We start from the raw sequence: 19,856 nt of genomic DNA, 5'->3' as shown, positions 1-19,856 counted from the left end.
TTCAGGCATAACAGACATTTGTACCAATACAAATGCTAACTTGTAAAATGGGAATATGGAATACACTGTGTTCACTTAAAAGTGGCTTAGATTCTGTTATTTATGTTTTTACAGGAACTCCACTTACTGCATGAAAGTTTCTATATCTCTGGCAGTAGGGGACAACGATACAGGATTCTGTTATAACTCCAAGATGAAATACTTTGAAAAAGCTGAGCTGAGCAAAAGCAAAGAGATCTTGTGCCCAGAAATAGAAGATTTCATTATGCCATACAGAGAGCCTGAAATCAAGTGGTACAAGGTACAGTATAAGCTCTACTCATGTTACTTATAAGCACCAAACCTGCAGCGTAAACATTATGCACTTTTGTGCCTAGTGAATGTATTTTAATGCCTCAACAAATGTATGTCCTTTTAGTAAGAATATATTTTCTTTGTTTATAGAACGAGTCATTATATTTTTAAATACAGATCACATCATTCTTAATAACAATATTACTATTATTAGAAATAACCAAAGAAGATAGATAGATAGATAGATAGATAGATAAAGATATTTATTTTTATTATTCCTCTTATATAATACATGGGTATCTTCTATGCTCCAAATTGTTTGGCAACCTACCGTACCTTGAAAAAGTATTCATACCTTGTGAAATTTTCCACATTTTGTCACGGTACAACCAAAAACGTAAATGTATTTTATTGGGATTTTATGTAATAGACAAACACAAAGTGGCACATAATTGTGAAGTGTAAGGAAAATGATAAATGGTTTTCAAAATGTTTTACAATAAATATCTGAAAAGTGTGGCATGCATTTGTATTCAGCCCCCCTTAGTCAATACTTTGTAGGACCACCTTTCGCTGCAATTACAGCTGCAAGTCTTTTTGGGTATGTCTCTACCAGCTTTGCACATCTAGAGAGTGACATTTTTGCCCATTCTTCTTTGCAAAATAGTTCAAGTTCTGTCAGATTGGATGCAGAGCATCTGTGAACAGCAATTTTCAAGTCTTGCCACAGATTCTCAATTGTATTTAGGTCTGGACTTTGGGCCATTCTACCACATGAATATGTTTTGATTTAAACCTTTCCATTGTAGCTCTGACTGTATGTTTATGGTTGTTTTCCTGCTGGAAGGTGAACCCCCATCCCAGTCTCAAGTCTTTTGGGTGATGTGCAGTGTTAGTATTCTGCCACATATAGCATTTTGCTTTTAGGCAAAAAAGTTCAATTTTGTTCTCACCTGACCAGAGCACCTTTTTCCACGTTTGCTGTGTCCCCCACATGGTTTCTCACAAACTACAAACGGACATCTTATGGCTTTCTTCCAACAATGGCTTTCTTCTTGCTACTCTTCCATAAAGGCCATATTTGTGAAGTGCACAACTAATAGTTGTTCTGTGGACATATTCACCCACCTGAGCTGTGGATGTCTGCAGCTCCTCCACAGTTACCATGGGCCTCTTGGCTGCTTCTCTGATTAATGCTTTCCTTGCTCGGCCTGTCAGTTTAGTTGGACAGCCATGTCTTGGCAGGTTTGCAGTTGTGCCATGCTCTTTCCATTTTTGGATTTTTTCAATCGAACAGTGCTCCATGAGATGTTCAAAGCTTGGGATATTTTCTCATAACCTAACCCTCTTTTAAACTTCTTCACAACTTTTTCCCTGACCTTTCTGTTATGTTCCTTGGCCTTCATGATGCTGTTTAATGTTCATTAATCTTCATTAATGTTCTCTAACAAACCTCTGAGGGCTTCACAGAACAGCTATATTTATTACTCATATGTGTACTCAATTTACTTATTAAGTGACTTCTGAAGGCAATTGGTTCCACTAGATTTTAATTAGGGGTATCAAAGTAAAGGGGGATGAATACAAATGCACACCACATTCTTCAGATATTTATTTGTAAAAAAATGTGAAAACCATTTATCATTTTCCTTACACTTCATAATTATATACCTCTTTGTGTAGGTCTATCACATAAAATCCCAAAGAAATAAATTATGTTTTTGGTTCTAACATGACAAAATGTTGAACATTTCTAGGGGTTTGAATACTTTTTCAAGGCACTGTACATAATGAATAGATTGTTAAACTATTTCAGATAAAAATATTATCATCTTACATTTTATGTTGCTTCTTTGTTTTTTAAATCATAGAAGATGTTTATTGTACTTTTAGATATACAATCCAGTACAACCAACATAGAAGAAAATATGCAATCCAGTGTACCAAGTAATGAAATCAAAATGTGGTGTTGTTTCACTTAGAGAGAGTAAGCACAGTACTGATAAAACTGAACCCTTAAAAGAGCTCCAAAATGGAAATATTAGGGAGTATCGCTCTTCCATGTTACAGTAGCAAATCCGACCATCCATGGGGGAGCAGTGGCCCAGTAAGCAGCTCGGAGGTAGTTATAACAATCTATGCATTACTAAGTCAATTGGTGCAAGGCCTGGAGTGGCCAACCAAGCTTTTTGCCCAAAGAGTTTTTTAAATTTCTGAGAGCTTCCAGAATGGTGGTAAACAGTCAAATCTCAGAATGGCCTCCATATCCTCCTCCAATCCCCCAAGGGCCTTTGGATTTCTAGAAGGCACACCAGGCATTTGGGATGCTATCGCCACATCAAGAGATCCACTACTGTGTCCTCCATTTATATAAAATACCATTTAAAGAGGCTGGTGCTCATCAACACTGTGCTGGACAGTTGAAAAGAGGGCCCAGTTTTGTGTGCATGGTACTTTTTTTTTTCTCAATACATCTTTATTTGGTTTTCCATATAAGAGACAATTCAGGAACAAAAGAGAAAAGGAAAAATAACAGATCAATTAGTATCATAAGATCACAAATGATAATGATCTCAGAAACACATTATATGGGAAAGAAAAATTAAATTAAAAATACTTTATTTGTTTCACAGTGAGAGTATACAAACAGAAAGTACTAGGTAACACCTAGCATTCATTATAAGCAAGATATAATATCCATTTGATATAAAGAGACCATAAAAGGTCTAAACATTTATAAAAAAGAAAAAACTTCTGTAGTAATCATGTTGTAACATAAATCTGCTCATTATTTCAAAAATACCAGTTTAAGTTGTATACAAAGTGTGAGATTTGCCCTTAATGTCATAAATTGTAGTTTTTAAAACAATTAGACCAGAGTGTCCGGGATCTATCAAACATAATAATGTTGATATTTAAATAAGCCAAGGATCTTTTGTAAATATAATGATTTTGGACTATTTCAAATACTTCTTTCATAGTAAAAACTAAATCTTTCTTTCTGTGTCTGGCAATAGTAAGGCTGGATGCTAAGGGAATATGTGTCACCAATGTACAATACTGATTTGGATATGAATCTATATTTATGTTTAAAATAGCTAGAGGATGATTTGGCTGTTTTAGTATTTCAGTCATTTCTGATATCATCTGGATATTTTTACACGTCCACAATATGTGAAATAATGTGCCTGTTTATCCACATCCCCTCCATCACCGAGGACTATGCTGTGCTGAAAATTTAGCTATTTGGTGTGGAGTTACATACCATTTTATGGAAATATTTGTGTTAACTCCCATAAGGTAACACAAAGAGTAGCTGAGAATACAGCTGGAAAGGCAGATAACCATTGTTTAGAAGAAAAGTTAGTTTCTAATTCAGTTTCCCATGTAATAAGAAGAGTAGATTTATTGAACTCTAATTTGTTTTGGAGAAGATTATAACAATAATGTTATGCTCTGCAATTTAGGGGTAGTGGAACAGTAAAACTGTGAAGATATTTTGGGTATAGTTATTGTTTTAGGCAGGTGTATGGATAAATAATTACTAATGCGTTGATATGTTTGTTTCTCAGAAGGAAGAAGGTTAAACTCTCTCATAAGTTCCTCAATATGATTTATGTCATAATTTATATAAATATCTTGTTATATAGATATACCGTTAAGTTCCCAGTTATATATAAAGATATTAGGTAGTACAGTTTTTAGAGATGTGATAAGTATACGAAGAGTGTGTTTGGGAACTTTCTATTGGTATGGTACACATATATCTCCATGCATCTATCGAAGCTTGGATTGTTAGTGTTAGATGATGGGTAGGAGTATGTTGCCATGCATTGGAAAATAAAACAGCATGTAAGTCATTAGTAGGGATTAGAGTTCTTTCAAAATCATACCACAATGCATAAATTGTGGAGATAAACCAATATTTGAGTTGGTCTAATAATTATGCCCTATAGTAGTCTCTGATATCGACAAATCCTATTCCACCAATCATTTTATATTTAATAATTATATTATGTGAGCATCTGGGTTTACTATTATGCCAGACAATTTTTCAAGTAAAAATTGTAAATTCATTAAGTATGACAGTGTGACCAGAATTGGGAGTATTCTAAAAAAATATAAAATCTGTGGTAATATGAACATTTTAAATACTGCTAGTCAGCCAGACCAAGATAGTTCATGTTTGGCCATTTCAGTGAGGTTAGTTTGAATTTTTAATATAATATTATAGTAGTTTAAACTAGTAGATCAGAGGTTTTACTTGTTAGTGTTATTCCATGGAAACTCAGATTGTAGGCCGGCTTTTTTGGGCATGGTTAACACCTATATTGAGGATGCTAAATTTAGATGCATTTATTTTATAATAATAAATATTGCCAAATTGTGTGAGAATTTGTTGAGTAGCCGCTAAAGAAGTTTCAAGATTAGTTAACATAAGAATGATATCATCAGCGAAAAGTGTTATTTTATGTTGTTTCTTACCTATGAGAAAGCCACAGATGTCTGGATTGGTTCCAATGTTTCCTGCAAGGGGTTCGATTTATTAAGATTAGTGGGGATAATGGGCATCCTTGTCTGGTATCATTAGTAACTGAAAATTATTTTGATAACATATTAGAGACATATACTTTGGCTGAAAGATTCGAGTAAAGTGCCAAAATTGCATTAACTCTTTCTGCGCCGCCTTTAGCAGCAATACTGCTACAGGGTGGCACGGGTGCGCAATATCACGCATATTTACGTGACTTTGCATTTCTGGGTAGGGGGCGCCATTCGCGGCCACAGCTGTCAATCACTGTGTCCCGGACGGTAAGTACGCACAGGCGCCTGGTGATTTCCGAAGATCTCTGATGGGGAGGAGGACTGTTTTGTTTACTAACAGTCCTCCTCCCTTTCAGCTTGGGCACACTGCTCTGGATGGCTCTGCACAGTGTGATTACAGTGAAGCACACTGATTTTTCCACCCTAATATAACACTCCCTGCACACAGTAACCCTTTGATCACCCCTCATGTTAACTCCTTCCTGCCCAGTGCCATTAGTACAGTGTCAGTGCTTTTTTTTTAGCACTGATCACTGTATTGCTATCACTGGGAATGTTAGTGACCAGGGGCGGACTGACCATCTGGAAACTCGGGCACTGCCCGAGGGCCCGGGGTCAGTAGGGGGCCCCATGAGATGCCCCTGGTACCTTTCATAGGCTTTTTTGAGTTTGGGCAAGAACACAGGGGCCCCATGATCCCCTATTGCCCAGGGGCCCCATGAGTTGTCAGTCCACCCCTGTCAGTGACACCAAGTCAGTTCCCCCCAGTGTCAGAATGTCCACCGCAGTCCCCCAGTCCCGATATAGCGCCATTTGTACATACTATAACTTTCACGTAAACCAATTAATTTACACGCATTGGGATTTTTTTTTTAGTAAAGACATGTAGCAGAATACATTTTGGTGTAAATTTATGATGAAATTTGATTTTTTTCAATTTTTTTACTGGTCATGTTTAATAGCAAAAAGTAAAAAATTTAGTTTTTTTCTCAAAATTGTCATTTTTTTATAGTGCAAAAAATAAAAACTGCACATGTGATCAAATACCACCAAAAGAAAGCTCAATTTGTGGGAAAAAAAGGACTTAAATTTAATTTGGGTGCAGTGTTGCATGACCGTGCAATTGTCAGTTAAAGTAACACAACGCTGTAACGAAAAAAAATGGGCTGGTCAGGAAGGGGGTAAATCCTCAGGGGGGCAAGTGGTTAATTATGGTATAAGAAAATCCAAACTTGAGAAGTACTTGGAACATATAAGACCAATGTATCCTATTAAATGGCTTATCGGCATCCAGAGCAAGTAATAATGACTTGATCTTTTTGGATTCAGCATGATGAATTGTATTAATTAGTCTTTGGGTGGCATCAGATGTTTGTCTGCCTTTTGTAAAACCTAATTGATCAAGTTGAATTAGGTTAGAAAGTATATCTGATAATCTACAGACTATGATTTTGGTATACATTTTTATATCAATATTTAGTAGAGAAATGTGCACACTACTTTTTAAGCACCTTCTTAATACTACAAGACACATTGGTTGATACTGTCAAAGCTGAAAGCTTACATGTCCTCAACACTCTTGCTATAGAAATACTATTTTTAAGTGAGAGAATACAAAGAAATCCTCATGTTTTAAGCAGGCCTTTGGATTTTCAAAAGGCACACCATGCATTTGGGCTGCTATCTCCACATCAGAGGTCCACTACTGGGTCCTCAATTTTAATAATATGCCTTCTCAAGAGACTGGTGTACATTAACATTGTGCTGCATATTTGAAAAGAGGGCCCACTTTTGTATTCACACTACTCTTTAACCTCCCTAGCGGTCTGATTATGTCCATATTTCTGTGCTCAAAGCGGTACATTTTTTTGCATGGAAATATGTATTTTTTTTATTGTAGGCCAGTAATTTTTAGGAATAACTCACTGAAATCTGTTCGAACAAGAGTCTAGTAAACATCCCGGGTATGTTACAATTTGAAACACAAAATCATAAATTATAATTTAATAAATACTCATAAAAAATAATAATATAATAATAAATTTAATTCAATAATATAATCAAACAAAAAACACTGAAATTTGAAATATAGCACAAAGTTCGCACATCACTGACCAAAGTCGCAAAATCGTTTTCATTGTCTGATGACGAATTTCCCCACAAATCATTATCACTCAATTCTGCAAGTGGTTCTAATTTACTATCGCTGTTCTCTAGCTGGTCTAAAACCACTTTTGACCTAAAGGGACGCTTTTTGGACACCATGGACATTTCTCAGTTTCCAGGCAGAAAGAACAGTAAAAATGCAGGTAGGGCGCAGGACAAAGCACTAGGGACAAAATGTATGTGAAATGGTTTGATACAGTAACATTTTACTATGTGATTTTAGTGAATTTAGTGAATGTCACTTTTTGTCATTTTTAAATTTCCCGCCGTTCCGTCCCCGTACGTCCCGACGCTCGCAGGGGACGGAACCTAGATGACAGATGCCGGCATACACTGGAGGACATTGCCGGGGACACTGCAGGAGGGACATCGTGGGAGTGCAGGACAAGGTAAGTAAAGAACAGATCCCGGAGCAGCGCCGCATGGTAAGCTTGTGGTACTGAAACTTTACCCCGAGACAAGGGCCTCTTCCCAACAACTGTGGCCAGTGGTTGTGGGGTTCTGTGGGCTGGGGGATTATTGGAATCTGGAATCCCCCTTTAACAAGGGGACCCCAGATCCTGGCCCCCAATGTGAATGAGTATGGGGTACATGGTACCCTTACCTGTTCACAAAAAAAAGTGTAATGCAAAAATGAGAGGACACAGTCTTTGGCAAGTCCTTTATTAAAAACAAAAGTAAATAAAGTACCCCAAAGTAGACCCAATGTCAATCACAATACCTGCTGCCACTGCCACTGCCACCCTGCCTTGTGATTGGCCTACACATTGCACCTGACCTGTAGTCAGGTAGATTGCTTAGGCCAATCCCAATGCACTGCCAGGGCACAGTGCATTGTGGGGTGCGGCAGGTGAACCAGACCGTTGAAAGGCACAGTGCATTGTGGGGCGTGGCAGACGAGCCCTTTCAGTTTGTGTTTTTGCCAAACACACGAACAGCCCATGTTCGAGTTGAACTTATGTTCAATTCAAACATGAAGCCCAACCCTTTTTTATTAAAAAAAAGGTAAAAAGGACAATGGTGGAATAGAATGAATGAAGCAGAGTGCAGTAGTCAATTTGGTGATTTGTCATTCCCAGTGCTGATTGTAGTATAACTTAGCTTCTTCTAAAGAGAATCACAAGACTAGCAGGATTAAATCTAGGTCTCTTTCAAAAACATTAACAAACAAACCTGGTCTTACCTCTAGAAAAGATAATCAATCTATTCTAAAAGCCTTATTTATAAACTTAAGGTTTGAAGTTTTACCCATTTTTCCTCTCTTTTTCTTCCTTTTTTCACACACTTTAAAGAGTGATTATGGAGAAGCAAATTTTTGATGGTTTACTCATCTCTATTTATAATGTATAACAAAAGTGTGACTAATAGTAGCTGAAAACCATTATATACACCAATAGAAGTGACTAGCCTCAAGTGATACACAGATTAAAGATGTTCCCCTACATAAAATGTATCTGTTAATCTGAAGCCCTTTCTCCTCTATAGCCATTGAAAATACAGAATGTAGAGAGCATTTCTGAACTCCAGAAGTCAGAAAATGGGGATCTGATATCACATACATCACACACATGCAGCACAGAATAGTGCAGGGAGCTGAGTATAAGCTGAGATCTGAGTGGAAGGAATGCAGTCTCATAAGGGAACATATAAAGCTCAGGCTGTCTATCATCTGGGGTGAGGCTGATTCCTCGGAATGTCTGGTGTTGGCATAGGCTGTTAGAAGTGACTCATGCAGATAGAGGAATGAGAGAGCAAACATAAATCCTTTAGTAATCCACTTTAAGTATTCTGAGCCTAAAGGAAGAAAAACAACTATAAATTATGAATGAATGAATTAGTTATTATCAATTGGCCATTATTATGCTGCTATTATGTTATGGGGATCGAGGAGAAAGAAGAAGACATTTTCAATTACTGCCAAATCTAATGTCTTCCCAGGTTAAGGACCTGGTAATGAGTGGCTGGTAGATCTGTTGCCATAAACCCAGTGTAAATTTCACTTAGTATATAATAACTTTCTCCAAGAAATAAATCTGTTCTTAATAAAAGGCTAGCATTGCCATGTTAATAATAAAAAAAAAACATACCTTAAATGTTGTAACATTGCAAACTGTACACCACGTCTATTGGTCTACCATCCCGTGGCTGTTTCTGCTAGGAGCATCTATGCCAGAGGGGCGGAGGAACATCATTTGAGAATTAAATGGCCAGTGTATTCAGGGCTACACATCCACATGAGCCTATGCTCAATTCACATGTGGGTGGTGCAGAGGCAGTAATTCTGTTTAATGCCCATGCCCTGATGAGAGCTATCAAGCTGATCATGTTATGTTATTGTACTATTGGAAAGGAAAAGAATAATAACACAAATCAAGACAGTGGATCAAGGAAAGGGTCAGTAATGATTTCTAACCCAAATGAACCCTTGCTATTTATTATTATATGTAACTAAGTAGGAACACTGAATAGTTGTACCTCTTTTTACATCAATTAGTAGTTAAAAAAGGAAAAGAGCTTCATATTTATTCCTGTATATGCAGTCTAATTGCACTACAATAATACATAGTAAGGGTTTAAGTGGGTTTTGTGCATTTAACCTGTACATATTAGATATTTAAGAAAAAAAAATGACAGCAGGTATTCACGAAATACATATTTCTACTGCTAAATTCTGAAAATGAATTTGCCATAACCATTCAATTGTAATCATTTTTATCATCACTTGAATCTTAATATAGTAGGAGTGAAATGAATGCTCATCTATTCGTATTTTTCATGATCTAGCAACTTTGTATATAGGGTATTAGCTGAACTGTGTCACATTGAAGTGACTCACTTGTAGTACTTTTCCATTAAGTGTGGCACATGAAACTAGTGTGTTGTAATATAGCAAAAGTGCAAGAGAAATACTAACTAAAATATAACACTTTTATATTGCCTGTGAGAGATAAACTCCCAAGCCATTTCACAGTTTAAATGGATTCATACCTCTTAAGTTTGCTATGCAGCAGAATCTAGTCAAAAAAAGTTTCCTTTTAATGCAAAAGACGAGAAGTGGATAGCAATTGTTGGAAATACCTTTTTCCTAATATAAGGCAATACTGTAGACTTTCTGGCATGAGGATTTATAAGAGATGACTTTTAGAACTGGAATGAAAAAAAATTTGTGTCATTATGAATAAAAATCAGGTTCCTCCTATATAAGTGCAGTTGGTAAAATAAAACAAGCAACAGATTGGCCACTACAAATGGGCCACTTTAGAAACACAATAGGGTAGATTTACAAACACTGGAAATTTCACAATGTGGTGCCGCTCTGCATAGAAACCAATCATCTTCAATTTTAATTTTGTCAAAGCTTAAATGAACAATCTGAAGTTAGAAACTGACTGTACAGCTGCAACAGATTTTGCATGCTCCAGTTTTAGTAAATCAACCCCATTATATTACTAGTCATTAGAAATTAGATTCAGTTTCAGTTCTACCTTGGGTTATAGGCAAATCCTGCCTTGTTTTTAGCCCTGCTAAATTTGGGTCAGCTAGCTTAGAAGACAATAATTAGGGGATTTGTTATGTGCTACCCCCCCCCTTGCAAAATAAAAGGGTGGGCTTGAACACTCATCGTGTAGGTGTATTGAAATCTATTGCAGGAAAAGGATAGGGAACCTATGACCTGAATAAAGTAAGATTAGGGTCAGTTAGGAAATGTTATTTTATTTCCGATTGCTATCTCTTTGGACAATAAACCCTTTTCCTGCCTTTTTGTTCTTATTGTGAGTTTATTTATCTTTAATTTTATGTTGCTGTTGATTTAAGCTTTGTGGGTATGTTTAACTGCTGTCCTGTCTATAGCAACCTTTTTTATTGCTGCAAGGTTTACTTTTTTAAAAAATTGGCTATCGTTTTAAGGGGCAGTATATCAGGGTTTTCATTTAATTTTGGGTTATGTTGTTTAATTTTAAGTTGAAAGGACTTGTATTTTAGATTTAATTTAACTGCTTTTTTGCTGTGTGACTTTCCATATGAATTTGTTTCAGGGGGTTTAATTTTGGGGTTTACATGTATTTTGCAGAGGCCTTTTGTAACATTTTTTAAGTTAAACAGCATTTTTTTTTTTAAGTTTTAGGATTTGCATTTCATTTTTTTACTTTAATTTTATGTTAATAAGGTATTTTTTTAAAGTTTAGGGGTGATCTAAGCAGAGGATTGTTTTTGTTGCCAATATGTTCAAGCAGCTGGCTTTTTATTTGCATGTTTTGAAAGAGGAAAAAAAAAACTAAAAGCAATCAGTGTGCACAAAAATCACCTCTATCACAGTATTATCCAGATTAGAATATCCTGCTGTTAGACAAGTTTGCTGTATCATTTGCAGTCTCTTAATTCTTGTAGTGACAGTACAATTCTAAAGTGACAGTACATGTTTTTAAACCAGCTGTAGACCTTGGGAAAGCTACACATGTCCAAAAAGAGTTGATTGAAGTTTACAACGCATGTACTATGCCTAGCCCTTTTGTCCCTCTGCTGTCCCTCCACACATACACATTTGCCAGCAATTCAAAATAACGGCTTGGAGTGGAGTGTAAATATAACAAAGTTACAGCTGATGTTGTAAAAAATTGACCATCTGCTACAGTGTTTATAAATACTGTTCAGACACCAGACAGAGAGACACAAAGTAATAATATTACTTTTGCATTTACTCTGTTTCATTCATCAGCAGATCAAAGGGATGTGTTGTAATCTGCATAAATCAACCTGGCAAGTTAAAAAAAAAAAAAAACTTTCTTTGCTTTTTAATAAAATGTGTTTCTATTGGCTCTTCTGTTTACATTCAGAGATGATTCATGGTTGTTAGGAAGCTGTTGGGTGCCAGCTCCTCACAGCAGGGGTGAGTCACAGGTTGTTAGGAAGCCAGTGGGCTCCAGCCCCTAACAGTCAAATCCCACTTTGGTAACATATATAAAAAAAACAACAAAAAAAAAACCAAGACGGGAAAACGCACCGAAATGCTTAAAAAACGGTTTTAAATGCACCAAAAATGCATTGAAAATGCATGTAAGCACGTATGCAGAAATGTATCTGGAATTTTTCCTGTCGGTCTGCATTTATGTGGTGTGAACGGGCAAAGAATCCAAAAAGAAAAATGGCAACACAATAAAAGCTTCATGCAATAAACTAAGCATCTCAGTTAGCAAGCTAGACCAACTTATAATAATATACATCCATCGTCTTGTTCTTGCAAAGCAGCAGGTAATTTCAAATACTCAGCTTGAAAAATAATTGTTAACATAAAAAGGAATAGTTTCACTGTTAAAATGTGTGGATACGGATCCAGCTTATAGAGAGCACATAATATTGCCTGTAAATGCAGTAAGAAACCCTTTAAGATCCAGTTCAAAAGCAGAGGAAATGCTAGTCAAAACTATAAGCATGTGAAGTCAATAGAAGGTGCTAGAATGGGAATGATCATTATAAAACAACATTTGTTTTAAGGAAAACAAAAATCCAAACTATTTTCACATATATTTTGAGAATATGCACATTATCTGTGCCACAATATCAGTTGCAATTAGCAATGATTAATCATAAATCCAATTAACTATGGGGAGAAAGAATTATGACACTATCTTGTGTATATTACTATTACAATGCACAGATTATAGGGAATTAAAGATAAATATATCATCTGTAATCTAAACTGAAGGACACATTGCAGAACTGAGTAATAAATGTAAGTTAGATAAATGTCTCATTCCAAATGATTCAAATCAAAATTGAGCTTAATTTAGGTTATTCAGTGTTGCATTGTGAAGATAATTCACTAGGCACAATCAAATCTTGATTCAGATTAATTGGCTCTGTCGTTGCGCAAGAAACAGCAAACTTTTTGTAGTGTATTATGTGAAAAAATTGTTAGTTTAAGAACTTTACACAGAATGATTGCTCAGCCCTGAGAATTAAACAAAAAATAAAATGCTAATTAAGTCTAGGGAAAAAGAAACAATGTTACAGTACTTACCTTACTGCTTGCACTGGCAGACCCCTATATCTGTGGGACAAGCCCCACAAAGCCTCTCTTTCTAGGGTGCTCCAGCTGGGGTGCACATGCTGACATCATAAATTGCAATGCAGGGCAAATAGTTCTGCATTATATATGAAGACAGTCAGGGTCTTACATCAAAAAGAAGAGAAGGCCTCAAGCCTACCATAGTAAAGGATAAAGTAAGTATTACAAGTGTAATAGCTGCTTTAGGGAAATGATTGGGAAAACTAAACAAACAGCATATAGAGAGAATAGCATTAATACTGTAGTTATAAAAATCACAAAATGTGGCGCTACTCATAAAACGTAAAAAATACTAATCAAAAAATTTCTAAGTATATATAAAACATACAATACACCCCGTGAGATGAATATAAATCAAGTGGTCATAGTGATCAAAAAATATATATTAAAACTAATATCATAGAAAACATGGTGTATAAATACTGTGTATTAACAATCTTGTGAAAAATTCTAACACATGAAAGCAATAAATGATTGTAATAATTAAACTGTGATCAATCATGCAGATATGGTGCAAAAAATGACACACTAAAACACAAACAAAAATAAAAAATGTGTAGAAAAATGTCCAATGGGTGGGTGACACCACTACTGCAATTGCAAGCACACGTGATCAAAAAGTGACTCCAGGTGCAGAAACTCCAACACACGGCTAGATTAACCTCTCACCTCCAGGCTTCGACCCATGAAGGGCAAAGCGTATAGTGGGATCAAACCCTCAGATCCTCTGATCTACTGATATCCACTGATCCACTTTCCCCATCCATAGATATCCTTCTCTAGGGGCCGATAATCAAGCAGTGGCTCCTCTTATGGGATATGGGTATGTGCCAAAAAAATAAACACAATCTCCCATAGTGTAGCAGGTAAATTTAATGAAAATCAAACCATAAACATATGGAGACAACTCACATCCGTCCTCAAAGATGACAGCTTTACAACCCTATGCTTTTGGGTGCAATCTGCATGGGTGTACAGGAATCAAAAAAGGTGCACCAAGATGGCCACCACGCCGGAAGTGCGTCACCACGTCAGGCCGACGCGTTGCGTCACAATATCATGTGACTTCCTCAGGGCTTTTTATTTTCTTTAGATCATGGGTATTTGATGTAGTGTTGGCGGCTTCTCTCTTTAGTTGATTGAATAATTTTTTTGGTGTTTAGTAGTGTGAGAGGTTCACACCATCCCTGTTAGTTCATATTATTTTTCATATTTTAAATTTTTTGGTTATTCAGTAGCGCAGGAGGTTCACACCATTCTTACTGTAGTTATACTTTAATTCTGATTGCTTGCTCTTCGGGCAACCCCTTTTCTGCTTTTTTGTTGTTTAATATCATTAGAGAATTGTTCCTTTAATTGTATTTTATGGTTTATTTGCGGTCAGGGGTACTTTTATCTAGTGTACCATCCATAGAAAAATGTTTTTGTTAATTTGAGGGAAAGGGATGATATTTTAAAGTTTTCATTTGTTTTAGAGACTTTTTATAAATATTTTTTTTGCTTAAAGATCCTTGATTTTTTTGCAACAAGATATCCCATTAAAAATGAACATTTGTTTCCAGGACTATTTTTTGGGGGTTTCATTTATTTTAACAGTATTTTTTATTGAATATCTTTAGCTGCTGTCCTGCCTCCCTTAAAAATGGCCTTTGATACCGGGGGGGGGGGTTATTTTGGGGTTTTTATTTATTTTTGAGGTATAATGTTTTATGTTGATAGGACTTATGGAGATAGGTTAAACTGTGTTTTGTTTGGTTATTTTTTGTTGCTGCAAGGCTTCCCTTTAAGAAAAAAATAAATAAAAAAGGAAATAGGAGACCAAACATCTATATAGCCACCTGAAATAAGTTTCAGCAAATCAGTTCCCATCCCCACACCAGCACCCATCACCCATCACCACTCCTATTTCTTGTGGCTAGTAGTGCATAAGTCAGTTGCTGTACCGTTTACTAAGCTGCCCCTGTTAATGAGATACAAAGTTGTGTTTTCACCTTTTGATCTTTTTGACGTAACAACCATATTGCTCAGATTGCATTATTATACACCTGTGATCTGAGGGGTGCAACATGTACTGTTCAGCCTAAGTCCCATTAGCCCCAGTTTGGAAGTGTGGTTCTGTAACATGCCTGATGCAGCGGAATGCTTTCATCCTTTGATTCTTTCAACGTCTTGATTTAACAACCACACTGCTTAGTATCCAAATAATTTTTTGCACTATTATACATCTTATGATCTGAAAGGTGAGCACCATGTGCTGTTCAGCCTAAATCTCATCAGCCCCATTTTGGAAGTGTGCTGGTATTACAGGCCTGGCAGTTATGGCCTTTAGACTTGCTCCCACTTTTGCCAGAGGATCTTTGTTTGGCGCCTTGATGTGGTCTTGCTCTAAAGATCCATCCGGAATCCTGGGAACTATATTCCCTCAATATATGCCTGAAGAAGTAGGAAACCGTGAAACATGTTGAGATTGGCTGACTACAGCCGCAGTTTTACTTTGGAAGAACAGCTTGTGAGTGTGAGAAAGCACCATTGGTGTGATAGTAGTGCAGCCTATTCAGAGGGATTTTTAAACAAGCAATGTTGTTTTAATATCATATGTTTCTGTAATAAAAATATGAGTATTTACTCTTTAAATGTCTGTATTTTTGTCAGTACCAAGAAAACCCAACTGCCCCTGTCGTTCTTCGGATCTTTTGAATTCTGCTCTGGTACATATCAGCCAATGAAATCCATCCTGCTCAAATCCAATTTTACATTGCTTTATCAGATGTACTCTAAGGGTCCTTTCACACTGCTTTGTGAAAAAAATGTGGTAAAAACACATGCTTTTTTAATGTATTTTTGCTGCACCTTTGCTGCGCTTTCTGAACTTCTGACTCCAGTCATTCATTAGTGAAACTTGGACATTTTTTGAGTGCTTTTCAAAAGATGCAGCATGCAGGACTTTTAAAAACACACCACACCTGCAGCTCACTGGTTTGAAAAGTTCCATAAGATTTAAGAGGATACATTTTTCATGCATTTTTCTTTTTTTTTAACTAAAAATGCATTATGAAATAGATCAGTGTGAAAGGCCCTAATTCTTAATAAAACATTGATAGAAATTGGTCAGGGGCAGGACAGTTTTACATTAGGAAGTACAGGAAGAGCTTCAGTAAACTACAGGCCAGTTTCTATCAGCCACTCAAAACAGGCCTATTACCACTAAAAAGCAGATGTCACTGCTATAACTACCTAAAAAAAGCCCTTTTTTCCAAACCAAAATAAATCAGATTGAAGTGTTGCTGCTGTATGTAAGCTAAGCTAATTGCATAGGAAATAAATCAACTCCATGGCCAAATATATACTGTCAGTGTAGGCTATGACTGGAACAGTTCATGAAACATGTGCTGCTCTGTAACACCATTTTCAGCTTTAATGCTGTATCCAAGCATTTTATTTAAAGGATTTGTGTATTTTCCATGTTGACCTTGAAGCCCCATGAAAAAAACATCTCTCCTCTATATCATGTAAACCTGTATTATAAGACTGCTGATCCTGTAAAGGATAAATATAACCTGAAACAATCTTTATATATGTAGGATACCCAAATATGGTTCCCCACAAGTAGTACCTCAAGGGGTATCTTCACAAAGAAGTGGCAATTTCTCTTCCAGCATTTCATATTTTATTGACCATAATGAAATTTTCATATAAAAACTGAAGTTAGAAAATGATACAATTTGAAATGGATCTTAATTTTCTTATTGTCCCACCAACAAATTTGTCAATTTAAGCGAAGGTCGTCATTTAAACAGTCTGTATTCTTCACAATTAGAAAATTCTGATTTTTAATTATTAAGAGTAGAGATGAGCGAATTATTCAAAATTTAATTTGCTGCGAATTTAACTTATTTAAAGGGTTTCTAGGCTTCAGAGAGCCTTTATATTAGTGCAGAACACTGTACCTTTAATTTAAATGCCCTTGGAGTCTGCTGGGGAAGAGAAATAATACTGTCAGTCAGTATGACATGCAGATGAGTGCCGTCGATCTTAGAATCACCGCACACTTCACTCATTTGGGCAGTCACGGGGCACGACGAAGAAGAAGAAGAAGAAGAAGAAGAAGAAGAAGAATGAAAAGAAGAAGAAGAAGAATGAAAAGAAGAATAAAAAGAAGAAGAAGAGGAATGAAAAGAAGAAGAAGAAGAATGAAAAGAAGAATGAAAAGAAGAAGAAGAAGAATGAAAAGAAGAAGAAGAAGAAGAATGAAAAGAAGAAGAAGAAGAAGAATGAAAAGAAGAATGAGAAGAAGAATGAAAAGAAGAAGAAGAATGAAAAGAAGAAGAAGAAGAATGAAAAGAAGAAGAAGAAGAATGAAAATAAGAATGAAAAGAAGAATGAAAAGAAGAAGAAGAAGAATGAAAAGAAGAATGAAAAGAAGAAGAAGAAGAATGAAAAGAAGAAGAATGAAAAGAAGAATGAGAAGAAGAATGAAAAGAAGAAGAAGAAGAAGAATGAAAAGAAGAATGAAAAGAAGAAGAAGAAGAATGAAAAGAAGAAGAAGAAGAATGAAAAGAAGAATGAAAAGAAGAAGAAGAAGAATGAAAAGAAGAATGAGAAGAATGAAAAGAAGAATGAAAAGAAGAAGAAGAAGAAGAAGAAGAATGAAAAGAAGAATGAGAAGAAGAATGAAAAGAAGAATGAAAAGAAGAATGAGAAGAATGAAAAGAAGAATGAGAAGAATGAAAAGAAGAATGAAAAGAAGAAGAAGAAGAAGAATGAAAAGAAGAAGAAGAATGAAAAGAAGAATGAAAAGAAGAAGAAGAATGAAAAGAAGAAGAAGAAGAATGAAAAGAAGAAGAATGAAAAGAAGAATGAAAAGAAGAAGAAGAATGAAAAGAAGAAGAAGAAAAATGAAAAGAAGAAGAAGAATGAAAAGAAGAAGAAGAAGAATGAAAAGAAGAAGAATTCCAGTACAGCAAAAAGTGTATCTGCAGAGAGCTCCGCTATTTCTGACAGTTCTCTGACAGTTCCTTCACATTTACAGCGGTTGAAACATTGTATCTATTTGTTTCCGAATAAAAACATCTGTATCCTAAATGGAAACAAATAGATACAATGTTTCAACCGCTGTAAATGTGAAGGAACTGTCAGAGAACTGTCAGAAATAGCGGAGCTCTCTGCAGGGACACTTTTTGCCGGCTGTAGAAGGGATGAAAATCGGCCGATCGGGAAAAATTCGATTCGCGCATCCGAAGTTTGCTAATATTCGGATTCGGTGCGAATCGAATTTTTCCTAATATTCGAAACGAATTCCACTTCGCCAAGTTCGATTCGCTCATCTCTAATTAAGAGGTTAAAGATGGAAATAGATAAATCTCCAGGCATCAAGGATCCCCCTTAAAAGTGTGACTCCCCTTTTCTGAGAAATGAGATGGTGTTGGGCACCATTATATTTTTAATTGTTTTTTCTTTAAAAAAATTGTGAAACATTTATAGTTATTTACAACTGTATATGTAATGCTGATGTACACATAGCGCATGTGACCACTGTTTTTCTATGGAAAAAGGGTCATTTTAATATTGCTTACTGCATACATTTCATGAGAAATGACACCTATACTACAGTATTATACTCACCATGTATATGAAATGCTGTATCAAAAACAAAATCTTTAAATTGCATCTATCTGTTATTTCACATTCCAGTCTGTAGTGCAAGCTGAAACTTCCTCAGGGGCAAGGAACACACAGTAAGTGGTTTGTTGCCTGCTAGCAAAAATTACACTTTCTTGAATCATCATAAATATTTTTGCCTAGAATAGATAGTTCCAAGCTACATGTAAAATCAATCAGTGACCTGCCAAGGTTATCCAGGAAGCACGGAAGCTATGCTAAACATTTAAAATGAATCCAGTTTAATTTTTATCCATGTTTTTTATAGTTTCTTATAGTCAAATACGGCAGTTTTTACAAAGTTTTTTTTTTCTTGGACTGCTTTCTCTTTTCACAAACTTCTGTGCTTTTTGTATGCTGTAATTTTGTGTGAGCAAGGCTGTAGTATGCTTTGCAACAGGGATAGAGGTGATGGCTCAGAATGAGGTCAGCTCAGAGGAGGTCACTGAAAACTATAGGACGTTAGCTAGTAGAACAGCTAGGGGCATAATGTGAGGATAAAACCTTGTAGTTATAGAAAATGTCTCTTAGGCTTATTCTAGTATCAGTACACATATATGCAGGAATGGACTACCTATAATACATATGACTGTGCAAATTGGATACTATTACTCCGCACTCTAAGCACAGATGTGTCTATAGCAACTATTACTGCCCTTTACTTAAGTAGAAACATAATGCATAGCATTAAACAATAATGGTAGTTGAGCGTTGCCTAATCATGAATACACAACTATATATACGTAGTGTCATCTTATAAAAATACACCATTCAAAGTCCATAATAGTGCAAAATTGTGCAGTCTGTAAAAAAAACATGTATGTGCTGTATTCTTCTTAAAAGGTGCTTATAAACACATTGTGTTCCCCACCGGTGATACCCCTCCCGCACCAACTTGAGTGGACTTCTAGGTTTAAATAACAGTCTAATTCCATTTATTAAAATTATCAGGTAAAATAAATGTATTGCACTCACATGTTTGAAATCAATGCATATAACTATCAACCGGAAACAGTGCACAAGCATGAGCTCCACCAACCGGAAGCGACGTCACCACGGCTCTCATCACCTGATCAGAGCCATGGAGGCGTCACTTCCGATCGGTGGAACGCACACTGTTTCCGGT

The 19,856-nt window shown here is 36.0% G+C and overlaps 1 protein-coding gene across 1 annotated transcript in view; it reads left to right on the top strand.

Moving 5' to 3' along the window:
- The window catches only part of IL1RAPL1 (interleukin 1 receptor accessory protein like 1), a 1,773,934-nt gene that overhangs the window by 1,090,293 nt on the left and 663,785 nt on the right, over nt 1–19,856 (top strand). The window contains exon 4 of the mRNA XM_089673890.1: nt 115–301. Within this exon, the coding sequence (XP_089530016.1) occupies nt 115–301 (187 nt within the window). The remainder of the gene's footprint in view (nt 1–114; nt 302–19,856) is intronic.

The sequence above is a fragment of the Staurois parvus genome, unplaced genomic scaffold, assembly GCF_062004578.1.
Source record: "Staurois parvus isolate SC_StPar_1 unplaced genomic scaffold, SC_StPar_1.0 ptg000145l, whole genome shotgun sequence".
Lineage (NCBI taxonomy): Eukaryota > Metazoa > Chordata > Amphibia > Anura > Ranidae > Staurois > Staurois parvus.
This window is presented reverse-complemented; position numbering and strand designations above follow the sequence as displayed.